Source organism: Lissotriton vulgaris, chromosome 7 (assembly GCF_964263255.1).
Source record: "Lissotriton vulgaris chromosome 7, aLisVul1.2, whole genome shotgun sequence".
In the NCBI taxonomy this organism is placed as follows: domain Eukaryota; kingdom Metazoa; phylum Chordata; class Amphibia; order Caudata; family Salamandridae; genus Lissotriton; species Lissotriton vulgaris.
The window spans coordinates 165,078,539-165,097,907 of record NC_141695.1 but is presented as its reverse complement, the minus strand read 5'-3'; the positions used below and the strand labels follow the sequence as shown (position 1 = coordinate 165,097,907).

At 46.6% G+C, this 19,369-nt stretch overlaps 1 protein-coding gene across 1 annotated transcript in view; it reads right to left on the bottom strand.

The window, feature by feature from the left end:
- Positions 1–19,369, bottom strand: part of LOC147701072 (hyaluronan synthase 1-like) — a 130,482-nt gene that overhangs the window by 32,998 nt on the left and 78,115 nt on the right. Inside the window, exons 3-4 of the mRNA XM_086929301.1 lie at positions 15,668–15,893; positions 14,698–14,830 (exon numbers count right to left, since the gene is read on the bottom strand). Coding sequence (XP_086785427.1) covers positions 14,698–14,830; positions 15,668–15,893 — 359 coding nt within the window. The remainder of the gene's footprint in view (positions 1–14,697; positions 14,831–15,667; positions 15,894–19,369) is intronic.

The window sequence follows — 19,369 nt, the reverse complement described above, 5'->3', positions numbered from 1 at the left end:
TGAATTCTCCAAATTGTTAGTTTTTTTAAAGAACTTCGATTCCGAAAGGGAGAAAATTGGGCTTGCAATGCGAATGGACCTAATGAACAAGTTACTTACCTTCAGTAACGCTTTTTCTGGTGGACACAGTATATGCCTGTGGATTCCTCAACTTGTGAATATCCCCTGCGCAGCAGCCATTCTGAATTTGTTGTAGCTCTCCACGCGGGCGAGGTCATGGACGACGTCACAGAGGGTACAACTCCGCTCGCGACCCCGCTAACGTCACTGGATCCATAATAGGGCCTCGTCGGCGTGATGACGTCAGTGCCGCCCCTTTTTTTCCATGCCCCCGAGGCACACGGATGGACCGACATAAACAAGTGTAATATACACAGTACACAGTATTTGAACCAACACACATAGTGTGAAGACAACTCAAAGGGTAAACATAATTAAACATTTCCATTGGAAAATACAACATGAATACTTGCAGGTATAGAAGAGTGGACAAAGGGGAGGCGGGTGGGTCAGTGAGGAATCCACAGGCAGATACTGTTTCCACCAGAAAAAGCATTACCGAAGGTAAGTAACTTGTTCTTCTGATGGATAATTCTGCCAGTGGATTCCTCACCTTGTGAATAGATTCCCACAGCAGTCCCCACTCGTGGAAGAGGATATCCACCCTTCTATACCAGAAAATCTTGAAGGACAAAATATGCAAAGTGGCCGTCCCTTCTCACTTCGGAATCTAAGCAGTAATGCTTCGCAAAAGTGTGGAGGGAGGCCCAGGTTGCCGCTCTGCAAATGTCTTCTACAGGAACACCCCTAGACAAAGCAGATGTAGAAGACTTTGCTCTAGTAGAGTGAGCTCTTATACCCTCTAGAGGTTCCTTACCAGCCAGTGCGTAGCAGATCTTAATACACAAGATAATCCATCTTGAAAGTGTGCGCTTGTGCACCGCTCTTCCTTTCCTGCAGTCAGCAAATCCAACAAAAAGCTGGTCGTCCACACGATAGTCTTTAGTCCTATCGAGATAAAAGCTCACCGCCCTCTTAGGGTCGAGACGGTGAAGCAACTCCTCCTAGTAGGAAGGGTGAGGGGGAGGATAGAAGGTAGGAAGGGTAATGGACTGCCCCAGATGGAAGGGAGTTACCACCTTAGGCAGAAAGGCAGCCCTGGTCCTGAGAACCATTCTTTAAGCATGAATGGTCAAGAATGGGGGTTTCGAACTCAGAGCTTGAAGCTCACTTACCCTCCTTGCCGAGGTAATTGCAACAAGAAAAACAGTCTTGAAAGACAGCAGTCTCATGGGACACTTGTGCAAAGGTTCAAAGGGTGAACCCATCAAGTAGGTTAACACAAGATTTAAGTCCCATTAAGGCACAATAAAAGGAGTAGGAGGGAATTTGTTGGTAAGACCCTTAAGAAAACGTAACACAATAGGTGACTTAAACAAAGACGGCTGGTTCGACAAACAAAGGAATGCCGACAAGGCCGATAAATAACCTTTTACAGTAGCCACAGCAAAACCCCTGCTGGGCCAAAGAAAGAGCAAATTGAAGAATATTGGACAAACAAGCTCTTAAGGGGTCAATAGATTTCTTTCCACACCATGAAACAAATTTAGACCATCTATAAGAATAAATTGACTTGGCGGAAAGCCGCCTGGCATAAAGAATAACAGCCGCCACGTCAGGCGGGAGAGAAAAAGAATTCAGGTTGCCCCGTTCAATCTCCAGGCATAAAGGTGTAAGCTCTAGAGGTGGGGGTGTAGAAACTGCCCCTCCATCTGAGAGAAGAGGTCTGCCCTGAGCGGGAGACGGAGCGGCGGGCACGAGGAGAGGCAGAGAAGATCTGTGTACCACACCCTTCTTGGGCAATCCGAGGCGATCAATATGACTTGGGCCCGGTCTTGCCGAATCTTCCTCAGAACCCGAGGAATCAAGGGTATGGGCGTAAAGGAGTGCGAGTCTCAACACAACTGAAACGCATCCCCCAAAGCTCCCTGCATCGGAAACTGGAGACTGTAGAATGACGGGCAGTGAGCGTTCTCGTGAGTGGCAAACAGGTCCACCTGAGGAATTCCCCACGTCCGAAAGACCTAACATACTTCCTCTGGATGAAGCCTCCACTTGTGGTCGGCTGAGAACTGCTGACTGAGACTGTCTGCACGCACGTTCAGAACTCCGGCCAGATGATTTGCCATCAGACAAATCTGATGGTCTCGAACCCAGGACCAGAGACGCAGAGCTTTTCTGCAAAGACACTCCTCCCTGCTTGTTGACATACCACAACGCAGTAGTGTTGTCCGTAAGGACCTGAACCGACTGAACGCAAAGGGAAGGGAGGAAGGCCTTGAGCGCCAGACGAATCGCCCACAACTCTAGAAGGTTGATATGAAGCAACCTTTCCTCTGGAGACCAAAGACCCTTGATCTCCAGATCCCCCAGAGGAACGCCTCACCCTAGAGTGGATGCATCCTTTATCACTGTGTCAACCGATGGAGGAAGATGGAAAGGCTTTCCTTGAGACAGACTGCCTTCCACACTCCACCAAGACAGATTCGCTGTAGCTTCTCTGGAGATCCTCATTGACTCCCTGAGATCTCCGTTGTGCTGATACCACTGCTTGCGGAGGCACCACTAGAGCACCCTCATGCGCCAGCTTGCATGGTTGACCAACAGAATGCAGGAAGCCATCAAACCGAGCAGACGAAGGACCTTCAGGACTGGAACGACCGCTCCATTATGAAACAAAGGAATAATTTCCTGAATGTTGGGAATCCTTTGAGGCGGAGGGAATGCTCTACAGACAGTAGTGTCCAGTACCGCCTCTATAAACAGGTTGCGCTGTGAGGGCACCAGGTGAGATTTGGGTACATTTATCGAAAACCCCAACCTGTACAACAACTGGGTTGTCACTTGCAGATGATGACAAACCCTCTCTGGCGACTCCGCTTTGATTAGCCAATCGTCCAGATAGGGAAAAACTGAAATTTCCCGATCTTCTGAGATGGGCTGTCACCACTGCCATCACCTTGGTGAAGACTCGAGGTGCAGTAGTAAGTCCAAAAGGGAGAACTGCAAACTGATAATGTTGCGATTCCACAGTGAAACGGAGATACTTCCTGTACGACTTCAGGATGGGGATGTGGAAATATGCATCCAGCAAGTCGGTCTTCTTCCAGCAGCACCTGAAGGACCTGCGCAAGGGTAAGCGTCTTGAACTTCTCTTGTTTCAGATAAAGATTCAAGATCCTGAGATCCAGGATTGGACGTAACCTGCCATCCTTCTTGGGAAATCAGGAAATACCGGAGTAGCATCCCTGACCCCGTTCCTGCTCTGGAACCACTTCTATTGCACCTTTCTTTAACAAGGTCAGAACTTCCTACCGAAGGAGATGGAGATGTTCTTCCGAGCAAGCCCCTTGACAAGGAGATGTAATTTGGAGGGAATTCCCGAAAGGGAAGAGCAAACCCATTTTCTACAAGATTGAGAACCCACAGACCTGTAGTAACCGGTTCCCAATCTTGCAGAAAATGATTAAGCTGACCCCCTATAGGACAAACATGATCCGGAATGGGGAATCTAGGGCAGCTTTGCTGTGTTGATAGGAGGGGAGGTAGAGGAAGAAGAGGAGGAGGAGGGCTGACAGCCTCGGGGACGACCTCTAATCTTTCCTCCATACGATTTGTATGGAGTGTTCTGTTGTTGTTGTTGTTGTTGCTACTGCTGGCGAGGCTGGCCATTGGAACGAAAGGATGACTTCCCAAATCCTCTGTATCTACGAAAGGAGCCTCTAGATTGCACTTGCAAGCCAAGTGATTTTGCTGTGGCCTTGCTTTCTTTAAACCTCTTGAGGGCAGCGTCAGCTTTTTTACCAAAGAGTCCTGAACCATCAAATGGTAAATCCATCAAAGTAGCCTGCACATCTATTGAAAAGTCTGTCAATTTCAACCATGCACCTCTTCTTGTAGCCACTGCAGAACCCATAATCCTTGCCACCGAGTCAGCCGTGTCCAAGCCGCTCTAAATGACTTGACAGGCAGCAGCCTGGGTATCGTTCAAAACTTCCTGAAAGTTTTTCCTATCTTCCTCATTCAGTTTAGACAGCAACTGGATAGAAGAATCCATCAAAGCATGAATGTACCTCCCCATCAAACAGGTAGCATTCGCAGATTTCAACGCCATGCTTGCAGAGGAAAATACTTTCGAGGCAGACTGGTCAATTCTTTTAGATTCCCTGTCAGCTGGAACCTGAAGGAAAGCTCCCGAAGATCTCTTTGAGCATGCAGCCTGAACCACTAGGCTCTCAGGAGATGGATGAGAAGATAAAAACTCCGGATCGCCAGGAGCCACTCTATATCTTCGTGCAATAGATCTTGAAACTACAGGCGCAGAATTAGGTTTTCGCCAGACCTCTATAACAGGTTAAGGAATTGCCTCATTGAAAGGCAAGAGAGGCTCAACAACTGAAGAAGGCGAATGAAGAACCTCCGTTAACAAATTTGACTTGAACTCACTGGTCGGGAGTTGAATGTCTAACAATTCAGCCGCTTTTCTTACAACCACATGATAGGGAGCTACATCCTTTGATGGTGCTTCGGAATCAGGTGAAAACTCCCATTCAGGTGAAATGTCCAGTCCACTGGCCTCCCTCAATTCATCAAAATAGTCTTCTGAATCAAGCAGCTCACCTTCTTCAACTTCCTCATGATAACGCTCCTCTTCTAAAACCCTCTGAGCCTCTCTCCTGGAGCGAATCCTTTTAACAGACGCCGAAGGATCCATAACTGACTCCGTCGGATTCGGGACCGGCATCGTGCACGGATCCTATTGCGCTGCTTGCGCCAAACGAGGCCGAACAGACGGCGCCGGTAAAGATGCAAATGGCGTCGTAGACTTCAGAGCCGGGAAATTCCAAGACGGAGCCGCCGGGAAGAACGGCATGAAGGGGGCCTGGGCATAGGCCTGAGGAGCCCCCAAATTAAAGGCTAATGGACCGATGGGACCCGCAGGCGCACCAGAGGGCTACATTGCTCTTGCGAAGACACCATACATGGCATTAAGGTAATGCGATGGGTCCTGCCCTGGAGCAGGGAATGGAGGGTAAGCTCCTGGTACTGTCTCCGAAGCCGGTGTTCCTGGATTCGGGCCAGCCAGCACCGACATCGGAACATCTTCTGGTTGCTCCTGTTCTTCCGGCACAGGATGATCTTCATTCGGATCCGGAGAATGGACCAAAACCGGAGCTGGAGCCGGCGTCGGTGATCGAGGCGGAGAGACTTCGGGTGAGGCTGACTTCTCTGGAGAGACTGGATTTGACAATGAAGAAGAGGCATGATCCCTTCTGTGACGTCGAGGCGAAGTCGATCTCGGCGCCGCTTCTTTTTCAGATCGATGCCTTGAGGAATTCTTCTTCCTCTCTCTCTTTCGATGCCTTCAGGTTCATCTTCCTGCAGCATGGACATCCATCGACATCATGGTCGGAAGACAAGCACCACGCACAATCTTCGTGCGGGTCAGTGATGGACATCTGCTTACCGCACTCCCTGCATGGCTTAAAACCACATTCATTATTTTACCTCTGGAGGAGATGGAACACGAGTATTCAGCTGAAGTGGAAGGGTAGGATGCTGTAAATTAAGAAGCAGACCTGCTACAACTTCCAAAAGCACAATTTTTCCCTGTGAGGAAATGTGGTGTATTATATGGTGAGGGTATGTGACCTCATCGTGGAAAACACTTACATTACCAACTTGGGTCTAAGCAGGGTCGTTCATTAAATGTTAGCTCATCCCTTGGTAGCTCTGGCTTCAAGCAGTCAGGTTTAAACAAAGGAAAAATTTTAAAGAATGTGGGCGCACCAAAACAACAGAATAAGAAATGTACGCAATATGAAAGAAACCTGACACCAATTCATAAAAATAGATTGTATTTCTATGATTTTTTAGACACCAGAATAAGCAACATCGACCAAAGGGTTTTTAAGTAAAACGTAAATCTCAGCTTTTCACTCAAAAACTTGAACAAGAATTGGTAACGACAAAGTTTGAGAACGTTGTAAAACATTTAAAGAATTGTGTTTGACTACTGCGGCCAGTGTTGGGCAGCCAAATCCAACGGGGGGAAGGTCAAGGAGCTGATGAGGAGTATTAAGTCTGGTGACTTTACCCCCAAATCAGTCTTGAGTCCAGTTCAGGCCTTATGGGTGAACCGCCATAGACTTCAATGGAGTGGTCACGATACAAGTGATACAGGATGTTGAAGATGCAGTAAAATGATGAGGATGCTATTCCGTCAAACAAGGTCTTCCTCCTAGGTTCACAGTCCAAATGAGGTGAATTTGGCTACAGGAGTCAACGTCCAGCGAGGTCCTCTTAGGTCAAGATGCAGTCCAGTTGCCATTGGCCTACTGGCCTCTGGCCACAGAGCAACCAGTGGTTCCCCTTTGTGAAAGCTAGTGTTGGTCTTGGGTAACCAGACTATACTCCATGACTCTCCCTGATCCGGCAGACTTTGGTACAACTTTCCAGCATCATGACTTGGTCATCTGAGCTACACATCAATGGTCAGTGGGGATTATGGCTACTGACTGACCAAAACGGGCTTCTTCAGCTTTTGTGGCCTCTGTGCTGTAACAGAATGTCAACCAACTGCCTCTTGGAGTTCACCTCTTCTGTCTGGGACTCAGGAGTGACATTTCCATGAGCAAGGCACCACAGATACAGGTACCGCAGATATAGTCCTCTCTTTGCTAGTCCAAGTATAAGCCTGTGCAGTCCAGTCTTCAGTGCAGAGTTTCTTTGTAATGTCCACCGAACAGCAGGGTGGTTTTTCTTCAGTTAACACTTCAGACCAGATATGATTTGAGGTCTGGATGCCAGGGGTGTCATACTTATTCCCAGAAAGTACCCTCAGGGTAGGTACCAGTTACTAGCCAAAGGGCTACTATGACCCTCCCCACCTGGTGATGACTTACTGTGATATATGGTATCTAGCTGTCCCAGAGTGCACTTTTCTGTCCACACCCAAGGTCACAGCATCCTTCTCTCGATGAGTGGGGCTTGGCAGCAACCCCTAGAGGCGTGGCTACCATGGGAAAAATGGGTTGGCAACTGGTCTCTCGTCTCTGTCCCTGACGTCAACTCTTCTACCTCAACAAAAGCAACCCCTTTCATGTGTGTTCACCATTTGTCCTTCAAAGACAGCTTCCTTTTTGAAGCTCAACATTTGGGGTAACACCCTGTGTGGCTTTCAGGGAGAGATGACACCTCTTTCAAAAACAGGCCTCTATTTTTGGTACTCCTGGTAGTCATTCACACTTCTCCCCAAGAGGGCAAAAGGGTGACTTGTAGCCAATGTATGACAGTGGCCACAGGAAGACTTGGGCAACAGAGTGACAACTTTCTAACAGTTGATTTCTTGAAAAGTTACATTAAATTTGACTTCGGCATCAGGTCAGGTTTAATCCAACAATCATTTTTAGACCTTGAATTATCGGACTTTCATAGTCCCTTTCAGAAGTTAGCACAGCTGAGTTGTCAGCATGTAACCCTATACTCGCCAATGGGGCTACCAATGTTTCAGCAATAAAACAACAATTTACTGTTTTTACTGTTAGGGCACGTACCAATAAATGCCATACTCTTAGACATATCGCAGTCTCTCTTGAGACGTGATAGGTCTGCTGTAGGAGTGACTTATATTTATTAAAGACGGAGGTTCCGGCTTTGCCATTAGTTTGAATGGCAAAGTCAAAGTAGCAGTTGAAACTGCTTTTGCCAGTCTGCAGTAGCAGGCTAGCAAACATTTTTTCGCGTTGTTGAATCCAGTGTGGCACAATAGGTGCTTCCGCCTAGGTGAAACACTTTTCCTTACCGGCCCGGACAACACTAGTATCATATACTAGGGACTTATAAGTAAAAATAGTTCTACCAATTAGGTTTAAGCAAATTAGAAATATGCGTAATTGGGTCAGACTCAAAACACTGGCACTTAGGTCAGATTGTAGTCAAAAAACGAACAGCTTCAGTCCAAAACGTTGGGGGTGATCATGCAACAAAAAGGTGTTTCCTTACAATTCGCCAAGTGATCATCCGAGAATAACTGTTAGGAGACTGGGGGCCTCATGTAGGGGGAAACTGGCGTAGGGCAGCACCGCAAGTCTACTTGCAGTGTTGCCTACACCAATTTGAAAGGGCAGGAAAGCACTGTATTTACAAAATACAATGCATTCCTCTACTTTACTTTTGCACTGGTACACAATTTGCTGCTTAGCTCCAATGCAAGCACCCTTACAGCATGGTGCAGAGGTGTCTGCGTTGCATGCAGGATTGTTTTATAGCAGGAAGGGGCAATTTCTTTCTATGTGTGCTACAGAATGCAGCACACTTGGAAAGAGGAGAAAACTAGCAGAAATAAACATATTTCTCCTTGTTGCGCCTGCCCAGGAGATGTGTAATGTTTAGACTTTTCCCCAGGTTTACATCATTAAGTAAATCTGGGGCAGCATCAAAATCCATGGGTGAGGCAAGAGAAAACCCACTGCAACGCTCATTGAATGCCTCCCTGGTGAAGTGTATGGCAAAGTAGCGACTTGCACTGCTTTATCTTATTCCTTATCAATGAGGCCATGCAAAGATAGACCCAGTGGCCTTGCTTGGCCTCATAGATATGGTTGAGAGGTTTGTGTCGCTGGAGCTTCAGAAAAAGTGACACTATGGTTAGGCAAGCCTCTCATAAATAAGCTCCTAAGTGTATCTGATGTAACACTGACAAAATGGTAATTAGTGATCATATGAGAAAATCAATGTAAGATTAATTGAACTTAAAATAGTTTACCCGGGGCAAGGAATATGAATTCTCCAAATTGTTAGTTTTTTTTAAAGAACTTCGATTCCGAAAGGTAGAAAATGGGGCTTGTAATGCGAATGGACCTAATGAACAAGTTACTTACCTTCACTAACGCTTTTTCTGGTGGATACAGTATATGCCTGTGGATTCCTCAACTTGTGAATATCCCCTGCGCAGCAGCCATTCTGAATTTTTTGTAGCTCTCCACGCGGGCGAGGTCATGGACGACGTCACAGAGGGTACAACTCCGCTCGCTACCCCGCTAACGTCACTGGATCCATAATAGGGCCTCGTCGGCGTGATGACGTCAGTGCCTCCCCTTTTTTTCCGTGCCCCCGAGGCACACGGATGGACTGACATAAACAAGCGTAATATACACAGTACACAGTATTTGAACCAACACACATAGTGTGAAGACAACTCAAAGGGTAAACATAATTAAACATTTCCATTGGAAAATACAACATAAATACTTGCAGGTATAGAAGAGTGGACAAAGGGGAGGCGGGTGGGTCAGTGAGGAATCCACAGGCAGATACTGTTTCCACCAGAAAAAGCATTACCGAAGGTAAGTAACTTGTTCTTCTGATGGATAAATCTGCCAGTGGATTCCTCACCTTGTGAATAGATTCCCACAGCAGTCCCAACTCCCGGAAGAGGATGTCCACCCTTCTATACCAGAAAATCTTGAAGGACAAAATACGCAAAGTGGCCGTCCCTCCTCACTTCGGAATCTAAGCAGTAATGCTTCGCGAAAGTGTGGAGGGAGGCCCAGGTTGCCGCTCTGCAAATGTCTTCTACAGGAACACCCCTAGACAAAGCAGATGAAGAAGACTTTGCTCTAGTAGAGTGAGCTCTTATACCCTCTAGAGGTTCCTTACCAGCCAGTGCGTAGCAGATCTTAATACACAAGATAATCCATCTTGAAAGTGTGCGCTTGTGCACCGCTCTTCCTTTCCTGCAGTCAGCAAATCCAACAAAAAGCTGGTCGTCCACACGATAGTCTTTAGTCCTATCGAGATAAAAGCTCACCGCCCTCTTAGGGTCGAGACGGTGAAGCAACTCCTCCTAGTTGGAAGGGTGAGGGGGAGGATAGAAGGTAGGAAGGGTAATGGACTGCCCCAGATGGAAGGGAGTTACCACCTTAGGCAGAAAAGCAGCCCTGGTCCTGAGAACCATTCTTTCAGCAAGAATGGTCAAGAATTGGTGTTTCGAACTCAGAGCTTGAAGCTCACTTACCCTCCTTGCCGAGGTAATTGCAACAAGAAAAACAGTCTTGAAAGACAGCAGTCTCATGGGACACTTGTGCAAAGGTTCAAAGGGTGAACCCATCAAGTAGGTTAACACAAGATTTAAGTCCCATTGAGGCACAATAAAAGGAGTAGGAGGGAATTTGTTGGTAAGACCCTTAAGAAAACGTAACACAATAGGTGACTTAAACAAAGACGGCTGGTTCGGCAAATAAAAGGAATGCCGACAAGGCCGATAAATAACCTTTTACAGTAGCCACAGCAAAACCCCTGCTGGGCCAAAGAAAGAGCAAATTGAAGAATATTGGACAAACAAGCTCTTAATAGGTCAATAGATTTCTCTCCACACCATGAAACAAATTTAGACCATCTATAAGAATAAATTGACTTGGTGGAAAGCCGCCTGGCATAAAGAATAACATCCACCACGTCAGGCGGGAGAGAAAAAGAATTCAGGTTGCCCCGTTCAATCTCCAGGCATAAAGGTGTAAGCTCTGGAGGTGGGTGTGTAGAACCTGCCCCTCCATCTGAGAGTAGAGGTCTGCCCTGAGAGGGAGACGGAGCGGCGGGCACGAGGAGAGGCAGATATGATCTGTGTACCACACCCTTCTTGGCCAATCCGGGGCGATCAATATGACTTGGGCCCGGTCTTGCCGAATCTTCCTCAGAACCTGAGGAATCAAGGGTATGGGAAAAAAGGAGTTGCGAGTCTCAACACAACTGAAACGCATCACCCAAAGCTCCCTGCATCGGAAACTGGAGACTGTAGAATGACGGGCAGTGAGCGTTCTCGTGAGTGGCGAACAGGTCCACCTGAGGAGTTCCCCACGTCCGAAAGACGTAACGTATCTCCTCTGGATGAAGCCTCCACTGACGAGACTGGCCATTGGAACGAAAGGATGACTTCCCAAATCCTCTGTATCTACGAAAGGAGCCTCTAGATTTCACTTGCAAGCCAAGTGATTTTGCTGTGGCCTTGCTTTCTTTAAACCTCTTGAGGGCAGCGTCAGCTTTTTTACCAAAGAGTCCTGAACCATCAAATGGTAAATCCATCAAAGTAGCCTGCACATCTATTGAAAAGTCTGTCGATTTCAACCATGCACCTCTTCTCATAGCCACTGCAGAACCCATAATCCTTGCCACCGAGTCAGCCGTGTCCAAGCCGCTCTGAATGACTTGACAGGCAGCAGCCTGGGTATCGTTCAAAACTTCCTGAAAGTTTTTCCTATCTTCCTCATTCAGTTTAGGCAGCAACTGGATAGAAGAATCCATCAAAGCATGAATGTACCTCCCGATTAAACAGGTAGCATTCGCAGATTTCAACGCCATGCTTGCCGAGGAAAATACTTTCTAGGCAGACTGGTCAATTCTTTTAGATTCCCTGTCAGCTGGAACATGAGGGAAAGCTCCCGAAGATCTCTTTGAGCATGCAGCCTGAACCACTAGGCTCTCAGGAGACGGATGAGAAGATAAAAACTCCGGATCGCCAGGAGCCACTCTATATCTTCGTGCAATAGATCTTGAAACTGCAGGCGCAGAATTAGGTTTTCGCCAGACCTCTATAACAGGTTAAAGAATTGCCTCATTGAAAGGCAAGAGAGGCTCAACAACTGAAGAAGGCGAATGAAGAACCTCCGTTAACAAATTTGACTTGAACTCACTGGTAGGGAGTTGAATGTCTAACAATTCAGCCGCTTTTCTTACAACCACATGATAGGGGGCGACATCTTTTGATGGTGCCTCGGAATCAGGTGAAAACTCCCATTCAGGTGAAATGTCCAGTCCACTGGCCTCCCTCAATTCATCAAAATAGTCTTCTGAATCAAGCAGCTCACCTTCTTCAACTTCCTCATGATAACGCTCCTCTTCTAAAACCCTCTGAGCCTCTCTCCTGGAGCGAATCCTTTTAACAGACGCCGAAGGATCCATAACTGACTCCGTCGGATTCGGGACCGGCATCGTGCACCGATCCGATTGCGCCGCTTGCGCCAAACGAGGCCGAACAGACGGCGCCGGTGAAGATGCAAATGGCGTCGTAGTCTTCGGCGCCGGGAAATTCCAAGACGGAGCCGCCGGGAGGAACGGCATGAAGGGGGCCTGGGCATAGGCCTGAGGAGCCCCCAAATTGAAGGCTAATGGACCGATGGGACCCGCAGGTGCACCAGAGGGCTACATTGCTCTTGCGAAGACACCATACATGGCATGAAGGTAATGCGATGGGTCTTGCCCTGGAGCAGGGAATGGAGGGTAAGCTCCTGGTACTGTCTCCGAAGCCGGTGTTCCTGGATTTGGGCCAGCCAGCACCGACATCGGAACATCTTTTGGTTGCTCCTGTTCTTCCGGCACAGGATGATCTTCATTCGGATCCGGAGAATGGACCAAAACCGGAGCTGGACCCGGCGTCGGTGATCGACGCGGAGAGACTTCGGGTGAGGCTGACTTCTCTGGAGAGACTGGATTCGACAATGAAGGAGAGACATGATCCCTTCTGTGACGTCGAGGCGAGGTCGATCTCGGCGCCGCTTCTTTTTCAGATCGATTCCTTGAGGAATTCTTCTTCCTCTCTCTCTTTCGATGCCTTCGGGTTCATCTTCCTGCAGCATGGACATCCATCGACATCATGGTAGGAAGACAAGCACCACACGCAATCTTCGTGCGGGTCAGTGATGGACATCTGCTTACCGCACTCCCTGCATGGCTTAAAACCACATTTCCTCGCAGACATTTTCGAGAGAAACAAGAGAAACAGAGGAAAACAGCAAGAAATACAAAGTTACTACGGAGAGTCCCAAAGAAACCGTTGGCTTCGACGGCGCAGAAAAAAGGGAACTGACGTCATCACGCCGACGAGGCCCTATTATGGATCCAGTGACGTCAGCGGGGTCACGAGCGGTGTCGTACCCTCAGTGACGTCGTCCATGACCTCGCCTGCATGGAGAGCTACAAAAAATTCCTAATGGCTGCTGCGCAGGGGATATTGACAAGGTGAGGAATCCACTGGCAGATGTATCCTTCAGAAAGTTATTATCAAGTGCCCTCTGGCCCCTGTCCTCACTCTTCTGAGGTGCTAAATCATCAGTATCGTTCTGCCCCAGTACTGTTATAGACAGTCTGCATATTGTCTGACCTTGTCCCTAGAGTGCTGTCTTTGTTGCCTCTCGAAGTCTCATCAAATAGACCTGACGAGACAAGATGGTGACAGAGTAGAGCGCTACAGGGGCATTAAGCTTTATATAGCAGCATTCACTATGCAGCTTAGACAAGCAGTATTTTGGAAGAGGAAGGGGGCATGGGAGACCTACCCCGTGAGATGGTGGGGGGGGCACATTTGAAAAATATATCTGGCAAATGCAAAACGTTAAATATTCACAATTCTAAAATAACAAATAGTGACAACCTCTTCGTGGGAGTCAGCCTGAAAATTCTTCACTATGCTATCCCCAGACATCCTTGCAGATGGATGTACATCTTTCTGTGGTAGTATTTCAATTTAAAGCGAATTCGTGAGAGACACCGGCAGATTTTTTATCACTAGGTATTAGTAATGATAAGTGAGAGAGTGATGGATGTGGACTGACTTTGGAGGAAAGTGTAAGGCTTCTAGACAAGCTTGTACCCCTGAAAAACCAGTGAGGAAACAAGGATATTCAGTGCAGACCATGATGCATCCAGGCCCCCTTGTGAAATGAGGGTGATGGGCCAGGGTGTAGCTTCATGTCTATGCTAGAAAGAAACCTAGAGAAGAGCATCATGCATTGGTCACCAGGAGGGCCCAAGCATGGATCTATGGTGTCCAGTGTGCCCCAAGTATGGTGGTCGCCCCACACAACCCAACCAATCGAAGCACCTTCAATTGATGTTTAGGCAGGTCAGGGACTGCTGAAGTTTGTTTCGCGACTCCCCACAAAGGAACACAGACTTACCAATTGTATGCCATAACTCCTGTATTGGAAAATTATTGATTGTGGACCATAGCTGCACACCTCCTGTTTTTTTCTCCTATGAGACTTTCTAGGCTACTGTGTCACTTGCCCCTTTAGCATCCTTATCCCCAGAGGCCCACATACCAGGGAAATATGGGGACTATCTTTATTCAGACAGTGCAAGTCTGTCGGCAATGATGGAGGAATGCACTCTGCTGTCCACATTCATATAATGGGTTACACATGAGAAGTGTATTGAGCACATATGGTCTGGTACCTGGCCAGCAGTCTGGCCCACCCAGTGTGTTTGTGGCCCTCATGAAGACCTATGGAGGGCTGTTCTCCTAGCCTTGTCCTCTACGCTGACTCAAAACTAGGTACAGAGTAATTTCATTTAATGGCATGGGGAAGGGAATGGGCTAACCCCTGGGGATCATGTATAACATATGCCCTCTGCCCTCTTTGCCACAATCTGGACCCTTTCAAAGCCAGGACTCTCTCCGGGAATGAACAATGTGGAGTAGGAAACACCCACCTCGCTAGTTGCATCTTATTCCTCCAGCCTCTAAACATGAACCTACAGGCAACATTGTGACTCAAGCCTCATACTCACCCACCAATCAGCCTGGACATTCTCCCTCTTACATGAGTGCAAATATAAAGTGCCCTCCCACTGGTGACATACTTAGTGCCATAGCCCAGGCTCAGCATCCGGTTGGTCAGGTGCCTGTCATCTCCGAAGGTGCAGCGGGTGCCCAGGAACACCTGGTCGTACCAGGACTCTAAGAAGAGCTGGAGAAGGTTGTTGCGGTATAAACCTGCAATGGAGGGTTGAAAGGAAACATTGTTAACATGTGGGCAGAGAGGAGGAACTCATCGCTCAACTCTCTGAACATCTCTGTGGCAGCCACATTGAGGTGACCACCTCCTTTCTCCCGGACTAGGCGTTGTCTCTGGGATCTGATTGCTGTGTGCTGAGTCTATTACCATCTGTGTCTACTGACTTACTATTATGCTCTGAGTGGATATCAGGCCCCTCCATTGGATTGAGCTCCTGCTACCCATATCTTGAAGGATATGACGTCCTCAAATTGCTTTGAAACTCTCTTTTTTCTCTTTCCTCTCTCTCTTTGTCTCTCTCGCTTGCTGTTGCCCCATCCCCCTGTTTACTTATTGGAGGGTTCTCTGATTCCTTACTCTCCTTACTGGATGGATCTCCTGACCCCACTGCTGTGAGCTCTATGTCTCTTGGTCCAGGCACTGCAGTTAAAAATGACACCTCATCCTTCCTATCAGATCTTGGGGAATTCTACTGAGAGGGCAGATGTACTGATCATTTGGGGTCCTAGGGCCTTCTCTTACACAGGCTTATTGTTAGGTACATCTCTCAGACAATGAGCCCACACCCCTTCCTGTCCACTAGCACCACATATAAACATTCAACACTGCAACCAAAAGCGGAAATGGAAACTAAATTACATCATTGCACAGCACACCAATGCCTATGTCATAAGTGAGGGATAACACAAGAAAATGGAGTCACTTAGGCCAACGCCTTTCTACATATAATTTCTCATGTCCACCCCTTCCCCTGATGTCTTAGGACTGACTTCCACGCCCATCGCCGGCCATTCCCACAGGACCCACCGGCTCACCAATGGGACCACTGATGCAGGAGACACAGTTGAAATAGGACTGGCACGCACGCTCCACGTTGAAGGCCATCCAGTATCTCAGGCTGCTCATAAAGCTGAGGGCTGAGTCAGAGAGGTTCAGGATCCTCACGTCTCCTGCCACAGCACCATACTGCTGGTTGGACTCCAGAACTTTCACTAGCTCCATAGTTGCCCGACTATCCAGCTTCGTGTCAGAATCACAGACCTGTGGAATGAGCAGATAATGCCATAAATCAGCTGCCTGCTATCTAGTGAAAATGGAAATATGGTGGCGATCTTAATGAATGCATCCTAAAGAATGAGCAGATAATACCACAAATCAGCGGTCTTCTAACCAGTTCCCTTGGAAATATGGTGGAGACCTTAAGGAATGTATCCTATGGAATGAGAATATGATGCCACAAATTATCTGCCTTCTATCTAGTGCCCTTGGAAATATTGTGGGGACCTTAAGGAATTCATCATATGGAATGAGCAGATAATGCCACATATCAGCTGCCTTCTATCGAGTGCCCTCGGAAATATGGCAGCAACCTTAATGAATACATCCTAAAGAATGAGCAGATAATACCACAAATCAGCGGTCTTCTATCCAGTTCCCTTGGAAATATGGTGGAAACCTTAAGGAATGTATCCTATGGAATGAGAATATGATGCCACAATTCAGCTATCTTCTATCTAGTGCCCTTGGAAATATGGTGGGTACCTTAAGGAATTCATCATATGGAATGAGCAGATAATGCCACATATCAGCTGCCTTCTATCGAGTGCCCTCGGAAATATGGCAGCAACCTTAATGAATACATCCTAAAGAATGAGCAGATAATACCACAAATCAGCGGTCTTCTATCCAGTTCCCTTACTAAATATGGTGGAGACCTTAAGGAATGTATCCTATGGAATGAGAATATGATGCCACAATTCAGCTATCTTCTATCTAGTGCCCTTGGAAATATGGTGGGTACCTTAAGGAATTCATCATATGGAATGAGCAGATAATGCCACATATCAGCTACTTCTATCTAATGCCCTCGGAAATATGGTGGGGACCTTAAGGACTGCATCATATGGAATGAGCAGATAATGCCACAAATCAACTGTCTTCTATCCAGTTCCCTTGGAAATATGGTGGAGACATTAATGAATGAATCCTATGGAATGAGCAGACGTTGCCATACATCAGCTGTCTTCTATGTAGTGCCCTTGGAAATATGGTGGAGACCTTAAGGAATGCATCACATGGAATGAGCAGATAATGCCACAAATCAGCTGCCTTCTATCTGGTGAACATGGAAATATGGTGGAGACCTTAAGGAATTAATCTTATAGAATGAGCAGATGTTGCCACATATCAGCTGTCTTCTACCTCATGAACTTAGAAATATGGTGGAGACCTTAAGAAATGCATCATATGGAATGAGCAGATAATGCTACATATCAGCTGTCTTCTATGTATCACCCTTGGAAATATGGTGGATTGAGCAGATGATCTAGTGCCCTTGGAAATATTGTGAAATGAGCAAATGATGCCACAAATCAGATGATGCCACAAATCAGATGTCTTCTATCTCGTGAACTGGGAAATATGGTGGAGACCTTAATGAATGGATCCTAAGGAATGAGCAGATAATGCCACATATCAGCTGTCTGCTCTTTAGTGCCCTTGTAAATATGGTGGAGACCTTAAGGAATTAATTCTATGGAATGAGCAGATGATGCCACAAATCAGATGATGCCATAAATCAGCTGTCTTCTATCTCATGAACTTGGAAATATGGTGGAGACCTTAAGGAATGCATCATATCGAATGAGCAGATAATGTGACACATCAGCTGTCTTCTATCTAGTGCCCTTGGAAATATGGTGGAGACGTTCTGGAATGCATAAATATTTATTTATTTCTAAACTGTGGCCTACATTTGAGGTGTAAAAGTGCTCCAAAGGGAGCAGTCATATACAAAAGAGGACACAGGACATTAATTAACAATAGGCTGACTATCCTGATATAAGTAAAAGGAAGAAAGGCAATTTTGCATAGGGAAAGGGATGGTGGAAGTGACCAAGGGATATAGTCTCATCACGTCGATCAATGCGTTTTAAACTAATGCTTTTTCAAGACTTTTCTGAAATCTTTGTGGGAGGTGGAAAGTCAGATGTCTTATGGAAGGGTTTCCACAATGTTGAGGTCACAACCAACAATGCCTCAGTGATGATTTTGGCCTTTTTAGCTCTCTGTGTCCTCTGTAGGAGGCAAGAAATACTTCTTTTTGCTTTCTTTTATCAGTCAATTCACCACGCATAGGGGTATATGTTCAAGGAAATGGCGAAGGGCGGTATGCAGCAAATTTTGCAGTGCTGTGCTGTGTCACTTCTAAAAATGCATGGATATGCCATATTTACAAGAATACGGCGCACCCCTGTGTTTTCACCAGCACTAAAAATCGCTGGGTAGCACCAACAAAGACACCCTTGCACCATAGTTCATGTGCAGTAAGGTGTCCCTTCCGGCACAAAACAATAATTAATGATGTTTTTCTCTTTCTAGGTGTGCTGCAGAATGCAGCACCCATAAATAAAGCAAAAACAAGGAGAAATAAAATCATTCCTCCTTGGTGCACCAATCTAACGCCTGCTTTTGCATGGCGTTAGATTTTGGCGCAGCCTCAGATTTACACATCCCTGTAAATCTGGGGCAGTGTCAAAAAGCAATGCGATGGAACACCCTCAGTAACACCCATTGCATGCCGTGTCTGCGTGAAGGGTACCATCAAAGCGGAGTTAAGTCATGCAAAGTGGCTTATCGCCGCTTTGTAAATATGGTACAGAGCATTGCACCACCAGAACATCAAAAACAGTGACGTTCGGGTGGTGCAGTCTCTTTGCATATATGTCCCATAGTCTGGTCTTAAGAGGGGCCAACATTACTGTGAGTAAACTTCATAGAATGGCCTTTACTAGAGTCGCAACTGTTTTTGAAGAAAAACACTTTTTAGTTTTCAGAATGGATGGAGTTGGCACTGGGCTTTTTTGTGATTTTTTTGCCATGAGACTGAAGACTTAGGTCTGCAGTCAATAGTAAGATATAGGGAAAAAGCTGCAGATAGTAGCTTGGGTGCAATGACTTGTGATTTGTCATATTCCTGCCATTGTTTGAATGTTAGCAAACAGACATAGAATTATTGCGAAAGGAAGGATTATAAACCACACTATATAAAAAATGATTGACAGAAAGCATGCTATATCCCTTTTCCTGCCTGTGCTGCTCCCCTTGATCCCCTACTCCTTGAATCAGTCATTGTAATGGAGAAGTTGTATGCCTGGCCGTGAATTCACATCCTTTTCAATGAAGCTGGAAGATGCATGTAGAGGCGTAGACATCTCTCTCAACATGCGTGAAGTCCTGGGATTGTCTTGTGACCTGAAGGGGTGCACAAAGCATGTCCTCATTTGATTGACAGCAGCCTACTGTCTCTGTCATGGATTTAGTATGTACAGAGGTGGTGATAGCGTACTATGTTTTGTGAATCAGTAGTTCTGACCAGACCTTTTTATCAGTGTCACTGGATGATAGTCTGTCTTTCAAATGTCAAATTTCATCAGTAGCTGGCATGTGCGTCGGGGTGTGACGCTCCGTGAGAAAATGTCTACACTTTTTGTCACTTTCAGCAAAAACATTGGTGA